The sequence below is a fragment of the Hydractinia symbiolongicarpus genome, chromosome 8, assembly GCF_029227915.1.
Source record: "Hydractinia symbiolongicarpus strain clone_291-10 chromosome 8, HSymV2.1, whole genome shotgun sequence".
Lineage (NCBI taxonomy): Eukaryota > Metazoa > Cnidaria > Hydrozoa > Anthoathecata > Hydractiniidae > Hydractinia > Hydractinia symbiolongicarpus.
In genome coordinates this window covers 27,936,862-27,953,269 of record NC_079882.1, presented here as the reverse complement: position 1 = coordinate 27,953,269, position 16,408 = coordinate 27,936,862, and the positions used below count along the sequence as shown (strand labels likewise).

The following is a 16,408-nucleotide window of genomic DNA, read 5'->3' as shown; positions in this document are numbered from 1 at the left end:
TATGCAAAATTAACTGCATGATAACTTTTTTGTTATACATAAAGCTAAAAGTTATTGCAAGACCATTTTTTTTTCAACTTTCTCAGTTCTGGAAAAACCGCATGCGATAAACGGAATCTCATCAAATTCAACAATCACATTGACTTGGAAAGCGCCACATTCGCATCCTCTTCCAGTCAGCAAATATCGTGTATGTACTCGTCTTAATAACAACTTTTGACATGCACTTGATATATTAAATCGCGGTATTGTTTGCGTGCCCTTACAAAGTTCCGTATGTATTTCAAGTTTACACATTTGAGACCTCTCAACATTCTTGTAACAAGTTTTTGTGACAATTTTACATTTTGCTACCTTGTACTTTTTAAAAATGTTTTATTTCCCTAAACAAATTCTTTTCCTGATGAAGTAGGATATACTGAAGGAGTGAAATTCGTTAATTCTTATTTTTTCAAGGCAGTGCTTTCTTTTATTCAGATTACAGTTGAACCATCAAAGGATTACACACACAAACACAAATTTTTTTTTGCACCTATCTACGCCACTACAGAAAGATTAAGTTATAATTTTTCAAACATAAACTTTACAGCGTCTCGTGTTCAGATTAATATCACGGCAGATATTCAAGGAGCCACAAAAGCTGCACCACCCTACAACATTTACATTCAGCCAAAAGGTAAACATACGTTTTTAACATGCCAACAAGAAATAGCAGATGAAGTAAAACTAGGGCATAAGTCGAATGAAAGAATATGTTAACCAGCAATAGATTTGATGAGATAAAATAATAATAAAATATATTGTGATAAAATAATGCCATTAAATCAGACTAAATATTTAACCCGATGAAAGTATCCACTTAAAACAATTCTGTTGTACTAATTAAAAAATAGTTTGTTGTTAAATTCATTAATAGACGCTAACGCAACGGATTAAACAAAACGGACAAAAATAACATTAATTTACAATGAAATGATCACATTTCCTGTAATTTTAAAACCCGGCGAATGAAATCACTTTATTTCATTACACTTATTTTAACCGTGTACTTAAACAAGGTCTATATTGAAAGATAAAATTTAATTCGTAGCCAATCTATTGCAGAGTTGCGGGAAAATATTTTCAGTTCACAAGAAATTTATTTAATTATGGAGTTATAACTTCTTTTAGGTTCATTTAGCGCTAACCTCATGAAACCTATATGCCTCTCCAGCTTGTGGAAAGTAACTCGTGAAAAAGAATGATAAAGTTAATTTGATTTAAAAAAAATCATCTGCTTTATCAGGCTAATTAGAATCATTCTTTTCACTAGATCCACCGGCACCAGGGTTTAAAAAAAGCTTTCGTTTTGATCAAAGAAGCAACGTAACGATTGTCACATTGACTCCTTCGTCAGATAAAAATGGACCAATCAGGTGAGTCCATTGCCTTACTTAAAATATAGATTTTAATAAAAAAACCTTGATCATGTAAAAATCTGGAAAAAATGATGCTCCGCGTTTATAGCCTCTGAAAATCAAATCTGATTATTTTCACCAATAACTTTTTGACACACCAAACAACAAGGCCTGCTAATCGAATTGTTTGAGATTTTTATTTTGTCTCGATTCCAAAATAAATTTTGTTTGTAGCTATTATGAAATTGTGATATCAACAACTCAGAAGATTAACATACCAAACCAGCTAACAAATCAAACAGAATCTGAATCGAAGAATCTAGATTATTTTCTTGCTGCTACAATTAAAGCTGATGATTTGACAACAGACGGTATCAAATATACTTTTGTGGGAGGTAAAGAACATATTAATGGTTTAAATGCAAGAATATCAACTATTGGAATATATTATTTGTATGCTCGAGCCGTTATATATGGAAACGTAGGTTTTTTTTATCACATTAGCCATTTTTCAGTTAAAGGCACATATAATAACTTGTGTATTTCAATTAGGATATTGCAAAGTACGGTTTTAACAACAAAAATTATCTTTCAATTCTATCTGAAGAAATCACAATAGGTAAAGTTATCTACTTGAATGTATTTTTAATCACTTAGAGTCGAAGAAAAAAATTCATAGTTTCAAAAAGGATTATGATGCGTTTATTGTTTATATTTAGAGCGGCAATCGCTGGCAGTATTTATACCAAAAATTTTAAATGGTACTACTCCATCTGTTACATTGGCGAAGGGACCTTCAAATTTGAAGTAAAAATTGATACTCTTTGTACTGTGTCTTTAGGCAGCATAACGTTTTAGCGAGAATTTTTCCATAACGTCAACATTGTTCTTAGTTTTATTTTAAAGAGACTAGTGAGTGTAAATAGAGATAACAGTGTAGTGTTGCAGTGCGGAAAGTTACCAAGACACATTCAATAACTTTGTATTTGAAATTTTGCGATACTTTTCTTTAGCCATATATTTGGCAATTTCCGGAATTTAATGTAATATAGCTCACCGGGTTACATATATTTTTTTTTTGAAAAAACTTTAATTTGATATTAATTTTGACGTTCACGAGATGTGATACAGGTTGCTGTTGTAATAATTCATTATTACTAACAAATCATAAGCACTCACTGCACAAATGCAAAAACACCAGGAAAAGTTGGATCTTGATTCACGTAAATCCTGGGACACCTTAAAAAACATGCTAAATTATTACTAATATTTCAGGAGAGATTCAGATAAGTTAAATTCTATCGTAAAAAATTCATTACGTCTTTTAACACCATCAGGCATTTAGCCTTTGCTCTCATCGACTCTACATTGAGTCAAAATACGCATCCTACTAACAAATTTTGTCTCAAGATTTTTGAAAAGAAAGATGTGTCCTCTCTAAAGGAAAAAAAGCTACAGATATAAACAACATCCCTCCCCCTGAACTGTTAAATGATTGTCAAAATGTTATATCAAAACACACATTATAAACATTTTGATAAGAATATCAACTGCGGTGATGATATGGACCCCCATAGTCATATCTGGTAACACTTTCATGTCGAAGATATATCAAGTAATGATTATGTAGGCCTTGGATGTATAACCATACTTTATAGCAAAGCTTAACAGACAGAAGGGAAATTTCCCCACTGCAGTAAAGTTTAATAACGGTGAAAAAAAATAGTAATGCATTAAACCCAGCAGAACTGAAGTTATTACAGTTAGTATTCTGAAATGCGGTTTTTTTACAACTACTATTTTTTCTCTAATAATTTATAGAATACACTTGTTAATTGTTTAGGTATCATTATGTTATAATTATGAAAGTGAACAAGACGAGCTGGGAGAAGAAAGAACCAACGTTATACAAGCAAGAGGAATTGAAGACATACGAAACTGCTTATTACAATAAACCTTACATAGCTGGTGTATTTACCAAAGCACAACTACTCAATGTTGATGAGTTTAACTTAGGTAATGTTGACAAAGTAAACAAAGATCTTGCTTTTTCTAAAACGCTCAAATTCTTTTTTTTTTTAAAAAAAATGTTTTCTTTACCTAACCCTGCTATTTAACATAACCTTTACGCAGTCTCTTGTTAAATTTATGATTAAAATGCATAGCTATAAGATAATAAGCGTTTACAAAATCATACAGGTGATAACGTAACCTACATAATGCCATCCGACTCTGTTCGCAAAAGAAGATCGGTAGTGGTGTATAGAAATGGACCTTTAACTCCGGGTGAAACCTACGTTGTATTTCAAAGACTTCAAGTGCAGGTACATATCAAATTTAAAAAACTAGCATTATGGCTTATTTTGGCAATGTTTTTTTCCGTCAAAAGCATAAAATGTGGCCAGTTGGGGTTAAAAATTCATGACAACAAGAAATGCTGACATCTACCGAAATGCAAAGAGAATACAATTTTTGCTATTTACTTGTTGTTTTATGGAGCACATTATTCCTTTAACTTTAAAAGTAAACGTCAAATGCAACATTTGTTGAAATGAAACGATGTTCTTCACAAGTTTATTCTATGCGGTCTTTCGAACGCTGTTTTCATTGTAAAATGTATCCTTTTTTAGACAAATTTAATTCGAATTTTTGGCTACCTCTGTATAAAAAATTCTGAAATATCAAAAGCGTTTATTTGTACGCCAATTATTGCGAATGGGCAAACAATTAACGCAGTTGTTTGTTTGTAGTGAAATTATCTTTAAAACGAAAAGAAATGATGATTCATTTCGAACGAGATTTTACTTGTCTTACAGAGACCAAATAAAGACGTCTTTGAGACAAACATTTCGAACGAGATCTTATAAGTTTCACAGTGGCCAAATAAAGACGTCTCTGAGACGTTTCTTTTGAACGAGATTTTACTGGTGTTACAGAGACCAAATAAAGACGTCTCTAAGACATTTCTTTTGAACGAGATTTTACCTGTCTTACAGAGCACAAATAAAGACGTCTTTAAGACGTTTCTTTCGAACAAGATTTTACTGGTCTTACAGAGACCAAATAAAGACGTCTTTAAGACTTTTTTTTAGTCAAAAGACGTCCGGACGAGTTAGAGACGAGAAAAGCCGTCCTTAAGACGTCTTTGTATTTACTGGGTTGTGCAGCGAAACCACATGATCTTGTAGGAACTCCAGTTTACTTTCAGTACATCCGTTCTAAAGTGTCCAAAAGTTAGATTTTAAGATACAGCTTTTCTAAAATGGTGCTAAATATGCCGAATATGCCTTTCACAATAATAATTATACTTTATTAGGATCAACTGTATTCAACTTCATGGTCAAATGCATTCGATGTTCTGTTGCAAAAGGAAATTGAAGGTACCATAGTTTTTATCCTTTCAATTTTCACATCACTGAGACATCCATACGAAAGAAAGTTTATCAAACGTTTTTATTAATTTCTAAATTAAAACCTGAAGAACAATGTTATAATTTTACATTACAGATAAAAGTACTTCTACATCATCTTCATCTTCTTCCAAGTTAGCATTGATTGTTGGAATATGTGTGGCTTCGATCATTGTATTTATTATAATTGCTGTGATAATATATAAAAGGTAACTGCTAACCTTATTTAGAAATTTAAAACCCCGACAGTTAAGGTGTAAAAATAATACAAATTCAATACAACATAAATATTTTATTATTTACTTACCATCTGAATCAAACCTCATTCCATGTTATAGAAATAACATAAAATTCATCAAAACCAAATTTTTTACCAAGTTCTCACTCTTGGATGAATTAAAGGATGCGTTTTTATCGATGGAACGCAACACGTAAAAACTCATAGTTTTGATATAATGTAACAGACAAGTTTTTGTATTGCGCACAATGCACCACTACTCCATTGTATAACATTTAACCAAAAATTTCGATAATTTATTTTTAAAATTTGTTTAGTTCTATATGTAGAAAGGAATCACCTCCAAGAAGAGAGATAACAGAGGTTAATTATAAAAAAACTATGGATGTTAGCAACTACGAGGATCTAACAGACAAGAACGTATGTGCAGATACTTATGAAGGTATAAAAAAGTGTTCTCACGATAACACGTAAGATTGTGTTTAAATGCCTGCATTACATTATGATTTTTTTTTTAGAAATGGGAAATGTCAGTAATGCTTATGAACAAATTCCTATGAGAAAAGTTCAGCGAGAAAAAATGAGTACCTCAGAATTTTCTAATTTTTTTATGCATGAGTTAGGCTGTAACTACGAACAGCTTAAAAAAGAAATAAATTCCCTTATACCAAAATTTGACTGCTCTTCCCCACACTATGATAATGCTGTTGATAAGATCGTTGAAATCCCATCCAGCAATGAACATCTGGTTGGTTACAGCATATTTCAAGAAATGGACATAAATGACAGCAGTAATGTTTGGAAAAAAATATTTCTTCAGAAGCTTGAAATTGTCGTTGTTGTAAGATGTTATGGTGTTTTGCGATCACAAAAGCTACTTAACTGTCAGATAGGAGAGGTAGTGAAGCATGGGGAGTACGATGTACGCTTGTGTCAAATGAAGGTACTGAAAGATCATACCATTCAAGAAGTAGAAATTAACTATGGAAAGCACGAACATAAATTATGGCTTTATGAGTTTGAAGTATTGCCATTGGAGGAGTATGTTGCATCAACAGAATACTTGATGAACACATGCAGGGCCCTTAGTGAGATGATCCAAAACGCGAAAATAACACACATTTCCTTCATCGATAATTCCGGGTACAGGTTTGATATCATTCTGATTACTATTATTGAAATGATGGCACTCATTAAAGAAAAAGGAACAGTTGATATTTACAATTTATTCGCCATGATTGTCAGTAAGACCCCTTTATTAAACGTCGGTTTTAATCAGTATTGTATCATACACAAAGTCATTTGGGAAGTCATCACGTACGGTAAAAAGTATGTGACAGTTGAAAATTTTCAAAAAGAATACAGGAATCTGAAACTGCACAAAGACAACAAAGGAAGATATTTGTTTGAAAGAGAATTTGCGGAACAAGTTGAGCTACAAAGGTCAACTGCAATCACTTTTAACGCTGCCTCAATTCCATGTAATTCATCGAAGAATCGTTTCCAGGGAATACTAGCTGGTATGTTTGCATAATGCATCTATTTAGATTTTGAAGTTTATTCAGATTATGATATGCGTATATTTTTTCATATGAAGTTCATTTTAGTGTGTATATAGAAGGATAGGTTGCGAACATTTTGTAGCCATTATGTTTCAATTGGCGGGTTTTCTTTTTTTCATCAAATCCATCCAACATAAATTTACAATATTACTTTGTTATTTAAAATGGTTATATTAAGCAATGGGAACCCTATTTATGATGTACCGAAAGTGTTGTTTTATGATGGTGTTTGGCATGTCCTCTCTTATATAATAATTTACTACAAAAAGGTAAATATATACATATAGAGCTAATCATATCATTTACAATATTTCGTCATGACTAGACTTGCAAAAAAATTTTCTCACAGTATAAATTGTCTAAAAAATTTGTTTCAGAACGTTTTTTTTTCTAATATTAAGATAATACTGCAGACCTGTCAAATTTTACCATCACGTCTAATATACACTTTCTGAGAGCTTAATAAAATACATTAAAATCTTCATCATCAAGGTTGTAATCAAGCCAACAATAAGACAGCATAACACCATCATAATGTTTTTTATAGATTGAAAGTTATTATTGCAAAAATTAAAATCTTCATTCTTCTTTCTTTATATTCAGCACTAAAATAATGTTTCTTTCAAAGTATAATAAAATGAATCTATGGACAAAATGCCTTCAAACAAAGCATTGAAAACCTCCTATGCCAAAAATACGTTCCACCCACCTTGCATTACAAAAATCAAATATGGAATAGTTATTTGTTAAGTCAGAAATATTCTTGCGTAAAAGTTTTAACCTACTTTTAGAAAATTTGAAAAATATTTTAAGTTTGATTTGATTCATCATGTTTCAGAAATAATGTAAGGAGCATGAATTACAGACAACTAAATTTAGGGGACGAGAAGAACAAGGATATTTATAAAGTTAATCTGTTTTGCTTTTAAACGTTAGCATGAAAACTATTAATTTTAACAGATACATTGCCAGCATACTTACAACATTGACCTTAACAATTCCGTATATGTTTTAAGAGATAGTTCATTTAAGGTTCTTAAAAGGGCCTTTGAAAGAGACAGAGTCCGTCACTACAATGAATAAACTTTAAGACATCCTCTTGCAAGTTACAATTGGAAGACTTATCGTGATCACTGAGTTGTGGAGCTTGTTGTAGTGAGTGCCTACATAACATTTTCCAATCCCGTCAATAGAACCTGAAGGGAAGGAATCTAGTAAGGTACTACAGATAAAACGTTTTCAGGTTTAATAGGTTTCGATTTGGAAATTTCTTTGACAAAAAAGTTTCTAAGTTAAGGGATTGCTTATTACAAAGTCTCATCATTAGTGCTTGAAGTATCACGTTTATTAAAAAACATTTGCGCTAATGGAAGATGAACAATTGGGAGATGATACACATAAATCTTCTTTTTTTATTTTGCTTTGTCTTCATGACGTATGAAAACCTAGTTTAAAAATATTGAGCAGGACGCTTTAACGTAGTTTTACTCAAACATAAAGAAACTAAAAGTACAAAATGATTAGGTTCATTAAATTACCTAGAATATATATTGCAAAATGAAATAGAACTAGATATAGGCTGAAAGTTTTTATTTGAAGGCGGATGAGGAAAAATATTCTGATTTAAAACCGTCTTGAATCGTAGCTGACCACAATGAGTATAAGGAATTGAAATGTTTCTCTTAAATAAACTGTTAAGGGCTTATTAGAATAGCATCATTCTGTAGCTACAAGATCTGCTGCCCATAGAGAGAAATGAAAACTTGAAAGTGCTTTCTACACAAGAAAACGAATGTTAAATCTGACATACAGATACAAAAATTGGATGGTTCGAGTAAAGAGAATTTTAGTAAATCTCTATACAAGTCACAAGTTGAAGCTAAATACGATCCCTCGTTTGACAACAACATCATGCTTGCTTCACCTTCACAGAATCGCTGGTCATGCTTACATTTTTGACTTTCTTGCGTATTTTTCATAGCCATATATGGAGCGAATTTTTAACCTATCTGCGAAATTTACTAGACAATAGGATGCGTCTAAAACTACCATAAATTGAAAACACATGACCGTACATAAGCATAATTTTCTGCGAAATAGGCTATCTGCGAAACAAAGTAGAGATTCAACACTTCCAGTCTGCAAAACAAAGTACATGCTGTTAAATCCTGCGAAAACGACGTGCGAAGCGCGAAACCAGTGTGGTGTGACTCAGGGTAGAGATTTGTGCAAGTGCACAACCCGTGCACCCGTAGTGTGTCGGCAGAGGTGGTAGAAGAAACGACGTGTTAGGATGAAAAAAGTAGGTCAGTCGATTGCAGTGCCCGACTGACGCTGGTTACGACCCTGGGTTTATCAAAATTCATTTAAGTAATTACCCTAACTTATACCAAAATAATAAATCCTGATTATGTGTGAGTATTCTAAAAATGAGTGCGATGTAAAACCTGGAGTATCCTTCCTGGCACAAGTGTTAACAGCATTTTTTTGGGCGTTCCTTTCATTATTTTGTGATTTTCTGTGGCGCATATAAAGCATTGGAAATCCCAAATCTTGTTCTGTCTAAATATTTCGCTTTACTGAGGAGTTACGAACTCTGTAAACGTGTTAAATCTTTAAATTAAAGCATAAACTTAATATCTTTTCTTTTAATCGTCACGATAGACCAAGAACAAGAGAGATCAAAAGAGATAAGTTCGCCACTTTTTTGCCATGTGCTGCAATTACTCTTCATTAACGAAATACTTTAATATTTTTATTTTAGCGGTAAAATAACTATTTGTAAACTCTTCACTAACCCTTAGATTCATTTTTGAGCTCGTATTTTGTCATCCGCTACTTCAGTGTTGGTGATCTCCAGCACTGCGGGATATGAACTGTAATTCCCTTTCATTACGGTACCTCAAAGTTTAGGGATTAAGTGTTGTGGCAAATAGATGGCTTGTTAGTAATTTAACTTGTTGAGAAAGGTATCCGTTAGGTTAATAGTCTACCTACTGAAATACGACATTGTTTTAGGTGATAACAGTCGTGTTGTGTTATCACAACCAGCAGATTACATTAATGCTGTGTATGTTGATAGTTATCAAAGGAGAAATGCATATATTACAACACAAGCTCCATTGGAAGAAACAGTTTTGGATTTTTGGAATATGGTTGTGCAGGAGAATGTGACAACGATTGTGATGTTGTATACTTTTAACGAAGAAGAAGATGTAGGAAGTATGGATTATCCCGTTTTCTGGTCAATTCCTAGAAATAATTCGAAAGAAACTATGGTTAAATTGATTTCTGAAATGGCGTACGGGGTCTTGGTTTGCCGATCGATTCAAGTATTGGTACAAAAAGTATGGTTTTTGGTTCTTTGAGTAAAATTTTGCATTGATATGACAAAAGCTTTTCTCTCAGAAAAATGCAAACTTGTATGATTATGGAACTTTCGCCTGATAGTACTACAATAAATTATTAATTGTTCTGTCTTACATGAAATGAAAATGCGCTATAATTCCTAAAATTTATAGCCTCATATTCTTCTACGAAAAAGTATATCAAAGAAAAAAGATGGATGTGGTAAAAAAACTTGACTCAAAAATTGGTAGAGGCATATACATTGAATTTGCTTCTACGCTACACATATCATGGCTTAATTTGCGAAACCTCTCATCTCAATCTAATTTTGAGTGATGGGATATTTACTTCTCTTATTATTTGAACTGTTTAGAAAACACATATTGTCAACATTTTGCAGCTCACGAATTGGTCCCCAAAAAATCTTCCAAAAGTTGGAGACGTAAAATTAGTTGTTGAGGAACTTGAAAAGTCTCAGGAGAGGTTGGATTATGGAAGAATTGTTGTAACGTGCAGGTAAAAGTGGCTGCTTTTCCTTTAATTAAGAATCGAGTGATAAAAATATTAATCATAAATATTTAATAATAATATTTGTTTTCTTTTGTTTTATTATACCAACAAATTCAGAAAGGTCCCTCGATGACGTAACACAAACTTTCTTGAAGTACCCAGATAATAACCACTCAAACCTACTTGGTCAAGCTTATTAATAAGTCTCACATGGTCTAAAAAACTAGAAGGAAAGATTTTTCAAAGCGTTATCGAAAATAGCAAGTAAAATTCGTAAATTAGCCCTAATCACTTAGGCAGGAGGTTATCTGGCATTTTCGTTGATGATATTTTCATTTTCCTACCAAACTTTTCAAAGTAATTTTTTATTACCTAAAACTGTCAATACAATGCAGGGTTATGTGATGACACTGCAGACATGGTATTTACCGTGTAAGATTTTGTGCTAGAGTCAGATACAAGTAAAACGTTTTTTCTAGTGGTGTATCAGTTTATAGATCCAATAATTCGGTACCCCTGCAGTAGCATGTCTAGTAATTCAATACTAATGCAATAGCCTTTGTATCCAGCTCAAATTTTGATGACTCTTGATAAATCGAAATAAGTTCGGAAAACCCCGAATAGGGTTAAGGAATGTTCATTTAACTTTACTTCAGATTAGATGTAGGATAATTGAGAATCCACACCATCAAAGAACCGAAATATTTTACATCCTGAGTACACTCTATGCAGAAGAAATGGACTCCATGCGTACTTTCCCTTACTTCGCTTGCAGAGGTGAAATCGTATTATAAGAATTCCTGTTTAATATAATTAGAAGCGGGGAGTTTGCTATTTCAGAAAAATTCGCGTGCTTGACAAAAATTTCCCTTTTTATATTAAATAAATAATTTACGAATGCGGAGGGCCACTCTGCTGTAAGACTTTTTTTAAATCGTAGATGTCTTAGAGGTGGTAAATGTAATTTCATCAACCGATTTTTGATTGGAGGTGATCTTTGTGAAATTTATTTAGCGTTGATAGAATGACTGCTGCACAGTGGTGGATATTAGGCGTTCTTACTTTGATCACATTACTTATTTTTATAGTGATGGTGCTTATCGAAGTGGAACGTTCATCGCTTGCATGAATGCATTAGAACAAATGAAATTAGACAACGGTGTTGACGTGTTTAACATCGTAAGATGTATGCGGCAAAGCCGGCCAGAATTTATTTTAAATGAGGTATGACTTTCCATAGAAGATATTAGTAGGTGCGATAATGTGGTTGATTCTTGATAAACATATTTATAATGCTATGTATAATTGATAACCCTTTAGTTGGCTGGAACTGTTCAGTTAGAATTGGATGAATAAAAAAATGATAAAATTCGGTTAGGGTTAAATAATTTCAAGATATAATTTAGCATGCTTTCCTTGAGTTATCTTAAACGCATTTTCAGACATTTCAAAACAAATTGCTTAAATTTCAATGGTCTAATGAACATTTAAAAGTATTTTAACTAATAATTTACTCTTAATTTACTCAATACTTATTTCACTTACCTTTTTCTTATTGTTGTTATAGCACCAATATATCTTCCCTTATGAAGTGGTCAATTCGTTTGTGGAGAATCTTTCTGCCAAAGACAATATCAATGCATGAAATTTTATTTGCAATAACTCGAATAAAGCTGGAAAAAGTAGTTAATAATTGTTACATAATTTATTTGTTGTTATCTTTCTGTTTTCCACTATGCAGAATATTTCTGGTGAAGTGTTTAGGTTTCACTTTAACATTCTAACCCCAAAAAGCTGCAAAAGCAAACTACAAAAATTGATGCAAGTATCTTTCAGAATAAAACTGAACCGGAGCTTGACTTCATGTGACTTGATTAGTGGGAGGTATCTGTATATGTATTTGTGTTGTAGTTATTATCCTATCGTAATGTTTTGTATTGCATTTTACTGTATTATAAATGTTAGCTTCGTAACTTTATTTTATTAACAAAGCACATTTTTCCATACATCAAGACAAAATAAACATGTTTCACTTGAAGTTGATTTTTTTGAAAAGTAACGCCATTCATAAACCTTAAGTTATTATTTTTAGTAGAGGTCTTTCCGTTAAGGGAGAGGCGAACTGAGCTGCGGCACGACTGCTAAATAAAGTTCATGATGACAGTGTTGATTGTGAAGAACTTTTTAAAAAAGTGATGTTTTTTTTCAAAAAAACGGTAAATTTCCATCTGAAACTTTGCAGAACGACAACAAAACCAAAAAATTTTAAAACAGGCTGGTAAAAATGTTTACATCTTTGTAAATGCTGAATTATTTGCAATTATTTTTTTTACAGATTTGGCAAACGGGTAGCGAAATTAAAAAAAAAATGGAATGTATTTCCTTTTCTGGTGATGGTCACGGTCAATACAGAGAAAGGAATTAAACAAAAAAGTTGGAAGTTTAAAAAAGCAAAAATGTTGAAAAATGTTTAAATTAAGATATTTTATACTACTGAACTTACTAAACAAATTTGTAAGTAAAAATAAAAGAAGTAAAGATGCCAACGAAGCCACCATATCACAGGTTTGATTTGTTGTTGAATGTTTCTGGTCTGTATGTCTATCAAATTTGACGGCATCTCATCCTAACAAACTTCATCCTACATTACACTTCAAACTTCATCATATATTATACCCTTAAGTTAATTGTTTAGAAGTAGATTGTGTATCAAACAAGCTTTTTTCATCGCCAACACGCCTTCATTTTTTAAATTCCTGTTTTTTTGTAAAAGGAATTTTATTACATTCAAGCAGCGGCGGATTTAGGATATTTCTTAAGTGATCGAAGATAGCATCGCGCTTAAGGGCATTAAACACAGGTAGGGGTTTAGGGGGGTGGGGGGTGGGGTTTTAAGCGCCCTAACAGACAATGGTTTGACGTCATCCAGCAGTAAAATTGGCTTAAAAATTAATTCTAAAACTTGTTCATTGAGTGGCAAAAGTTATTACTTTTTTACTTTTACTTTAAATCGGGTATATTTTACAATTATTTTCTAATTCACGTATTCAAACGAAATTACCTTTTTTTTTTGCTTTTATTTCAAGTAATAGTCAGTATAGAAAGTGTTGTGACAAGGTTGTACAAGTAACGTGATGACAATGATAATATACTATCAATTAACGTTCACATAATTATAGAGTGGGTGGGAGGGTCACAAGATTTCTATCGACGTGTGACTTGAAAACTTGATTGAACGCCTTTAATTTACTAACCACGTGATAATTTGTTATGCAAATTATCAAGGGTATAATATACATAATCGTAAATAAATTCATTTTTATTGCCATAAACAAAATGCACTGTTACGCAAAACACGACAACCTTAATTTGTGACATCGTTATCGCATCGTTATAAACTTTTATGGTCGTTTTGTATTTTGATAAATGCACGTATGTACTACAAAATTAAACTTATACAAGAATTTTTTAAATACCCAAATATACAAATAACTTATAACTTATAAAAGCCACGAAAGATAGATTAATCCGCAGGTACTTTCCGAAAAGGCAAATTTGAATTTGCGTCGATTTAACTGCTTTCTTTCGCCGTCCGATCAAAATTATAGCATTTTTAGAAAATACATGTTTCAAAATTTTCTGCACTGAAAACTACACGGCAAGAATGGCGCAGGAACCAGTGATGTACTGGGCGGAAATGCCGGAAACGGCTAATTTTCAAATTCCCTCTATTAAACTGCCTTCGTTTGGTGTCTTATAAAAAATTATGGCCGGTGCCGTACCGAGCGCGGAGAGTGTAAACATAGCTAATTGTAGGTTTTCGACGATTCAACTGCTTACATTCAACATATAATCAACTGAAAACTAACCGTTTCACGCTTTTCAGCGCTAAAAACTGGATGGCGAAAATGGCACGGGAAGTGATCTTACTCGTAAGTTATATTATAAAGATTTGAGAAAATCGCCGGCAACCGGTGCCGTACAAAAATGCTGGAAACAGCTATTTTTCAGCTTCCTTTTATTAAACTGCTTTTGTTCGGTGTCTAATCAAAATAAAAACAATTTTTGAAAACAAAATTTTTTAATTTTTAGAGCTAAAAAGTGCACATTGAATACTGCACGAAAATTAAAATTGCAACATACATTACCGCGTTTTCAAAAGCCCTTCGGTGGCCAGTGCCTCACAGAGCGTGGAAGCGCAAATACTGCAAATTTTCAATTTTCGTTGATTAAGCTGCTTTCACTTGATGTCTGACCAAAAATCAGTTTGTGTTTCAACGGTCACGTCGCACATTGTGTACCAACAGGAATTTTTCAATCTACAAACATTACTGAGTTCAGTCATTTCGAACGTTAAAACATTTGGCGGAGGGACCCGACTTTGAACTTTAAAAGAATGTTATTTCTAAGATTTAGCGATATAATGTACAAAATTCCTTCTTTTCAAACAAAGAATATCTGCACAACACTTTGCAACTCTATGTATGAATTGAATTGATTGACAATTGACCCGCATTGGCCAACCAAAATTTACAGTTGAGTTGTTTGAATGCGGCACCTTTTTTTCAATCACGCATGATTTCAATAGCTCTAAGGAAGATGTATCTCCTCTTCATTTATACCTCCATGGAAAAATGAAACGCGTACGTGACACCAAAAACAAGTATAAGTAAAGTAGTATGGAAATAATGATAGAAGAAACAACAAAAAGTACGTCCTTGCGAACGTTGTTAAACGTAAAGAGGTTTAGGAGGACCGTACGGAAAACAGAAAGTAGCGCGAGGAGCAAAATAGAAGCCCGTATTCCTGCATTGTACCAATATATTAGAGAAGCCTTAGGTGCAACGTAAAGGAAGAGCGCGCACCATAATTTCGCAGGATCTATCATCAAATGCAAAGACTCAGTTCACTAAGATTAAAAATTGCTACAGGTTTTATGCAAGCGTTGATTAAAACATTTAATAAAAATTGTTTATCTTGTATCAAAACTCGTTTTGGAAGAGTATCATCTTTTTTAATGAGTCCACGCAGCTCGTTGTTTCTTAGCTGTTTAAAGAACTGCAAAAGAATTCTTTCTAGCCCTACGTTTAATTAACTGTCTGTACCTACAAATAGGTATAAACATTTAATAATTGTTCACAAAATTAATTATTCTTGTCATAATTTGCTCTCGTTCTTTTGCTTTGAGTTTTGATTAATGGGATTTGTCGCAACATGTTCAAGGGCCCTTTTTCATCTCAAACGTAATTGTCAAACATGAATTTTTATGAAATTGCCGATGATCAGAAGTTGACGTCAGTTATTTCATCCCAAACTCGTCCCCAGTGCCTTTTGTCTCTTTTTTTTTTTTACTGAACGGCGAGACGAAAAGACACTGGAATCGTAGGCCGGAATTCTGCACTTGATTGGTTGGGTATAATTACCGTAATTATACGCATTTCTAAGAATTATGCCGTAACCATGCAAGCACATTTCGACGATGAAAGAAAATGGTGTATAAGAAGTGATAGAAATGTTTTTTTTGTTGTTTTTATTTTCAGTTGTTTTTGGTCACTAAATTTGTTAAAAACATTGTTGGCTTCTGTAATTCATTTGCAATTTACCCTGCAATTTACCCTAAAGAATACATTTGGAAAATGAAAGTCTCACGTAATCTATGGTAAGTCAATTCATTTCTCTTATAATTTTGGTGGTAAAAATATCAGTAATGCCTTCGAGTGTAGCTATCAATACTATGTCATGCAAGAAGGTATGTAAAAATACATCAACGTTTTTCTGTCTTTTGGTACCTTCTTTTTGTTTATCTATTTCGTGTTTACCTTATGTATTGTAATGAGCATATGTGCATTCCCTCTAATATCTTTTTTGTATTATTTTGGTAATAGATAGGCTACATGGATATAGTTTTAAAATGTGCACTTTTTTGTCACTTCCAGGAAAAGA

General features: G+C 32.6%; 2 protein-coding genes across 2 annotated transcripts; both read left to right on the top strand.

Moving 5' to 3' along the window:
* Positions 1 to 3,018: 3,018 nt before the first annotated feature.
* Positions 3,019 to 3,838, top strand: LOC130653909 (uncharacterized). The gene is made up of 2 exons (XM_057456404.1): positions 3,019 to 3,413; positions 3,597 to 3,838. Exons 1-2 carry the CDS (start codon positions 3,260 to 3,262, stop codon positions 3,836 to 3,838), a joined length of 396 nt encoding a protein of 131 aa, XP_057312387.1. The 5' UTR covers positions 3,019 to 3,259.
* A 110-nt stretch (positions 3,839 to 3,948) lies between these two features.
* On the top strand, positions 3,949 to 14,202 carry LOC130653908 (receptor-type tyrosine-protein phosphatase F-like). Its single transcript, XM_057456403.1, has 10 exons — positions 3,949 to 4,006; positions 4,490 to 4,581; positions 4,714 to 4,777; positions 4,905 to 5,016; positions 5,363 to 5,487; positions 5,564 to 6,565; positions 9,626 to 9,954; positions 10,329 to 10,471; positions 11,554 to 11,689; positions 12,033 to 14,202. The coding sequence occupies exons 1-10, from the start codon at positions 3,949 to 3,951 to the stop codon at positions 12,108 to 12,110; spliced, it is 2,139 nt and encodes a 712-aa protein (XP_057312386.1). The 3' UTR covers positions 12,111 to 14,202.
* The last annotated feature ends 2,206 nt before the right edge of the window (positions 14,203 to 16,408 follow it).

What these genes read in the sequence shown, in the direction of transcription:
- LOC130653909 (XM_057456404.1), top strand. Translation starts at nt 3,260, where the DNA reads ATGAAAGTGAACAAGACGAGCTGGGAGAAGAAAGAACCAACGTTATAC. An exon ending in TGTTGATGAGTTTAACTTAG is followed by an intron (nt 3,414 to 3,596) that starts GTAATGTTGACA and finishes AAAATCATACAG; the next exon opens with GTGATAACGTAACCTACATA.
- LOC130653908 (XM_057456403.1), top strand. Translation starts at nt 3,949, where the DNA reads ATGAAACGATGTTCTTCACAAGTTTATTCTATGCGGTCTTTCGAACGC. An exon ending in GCTGTGATAATATATAAAAG is followed by an intron (nt 5,017 to 5,362) that starts GTAACTGCTAAC and finishes AAATTTGTTTAG; the next exon opens with TTCTATATGTAGAAAGGAAT. An exon ending in ATGTGCAGATACTTATGAAG is followed by an intron (nt 5,488 to 5,563) that starts GTATAAAAAAGT and finishes TTTTTTTTTTAG; the next exon opens with AAATGGGAAATGTCAGTAAT.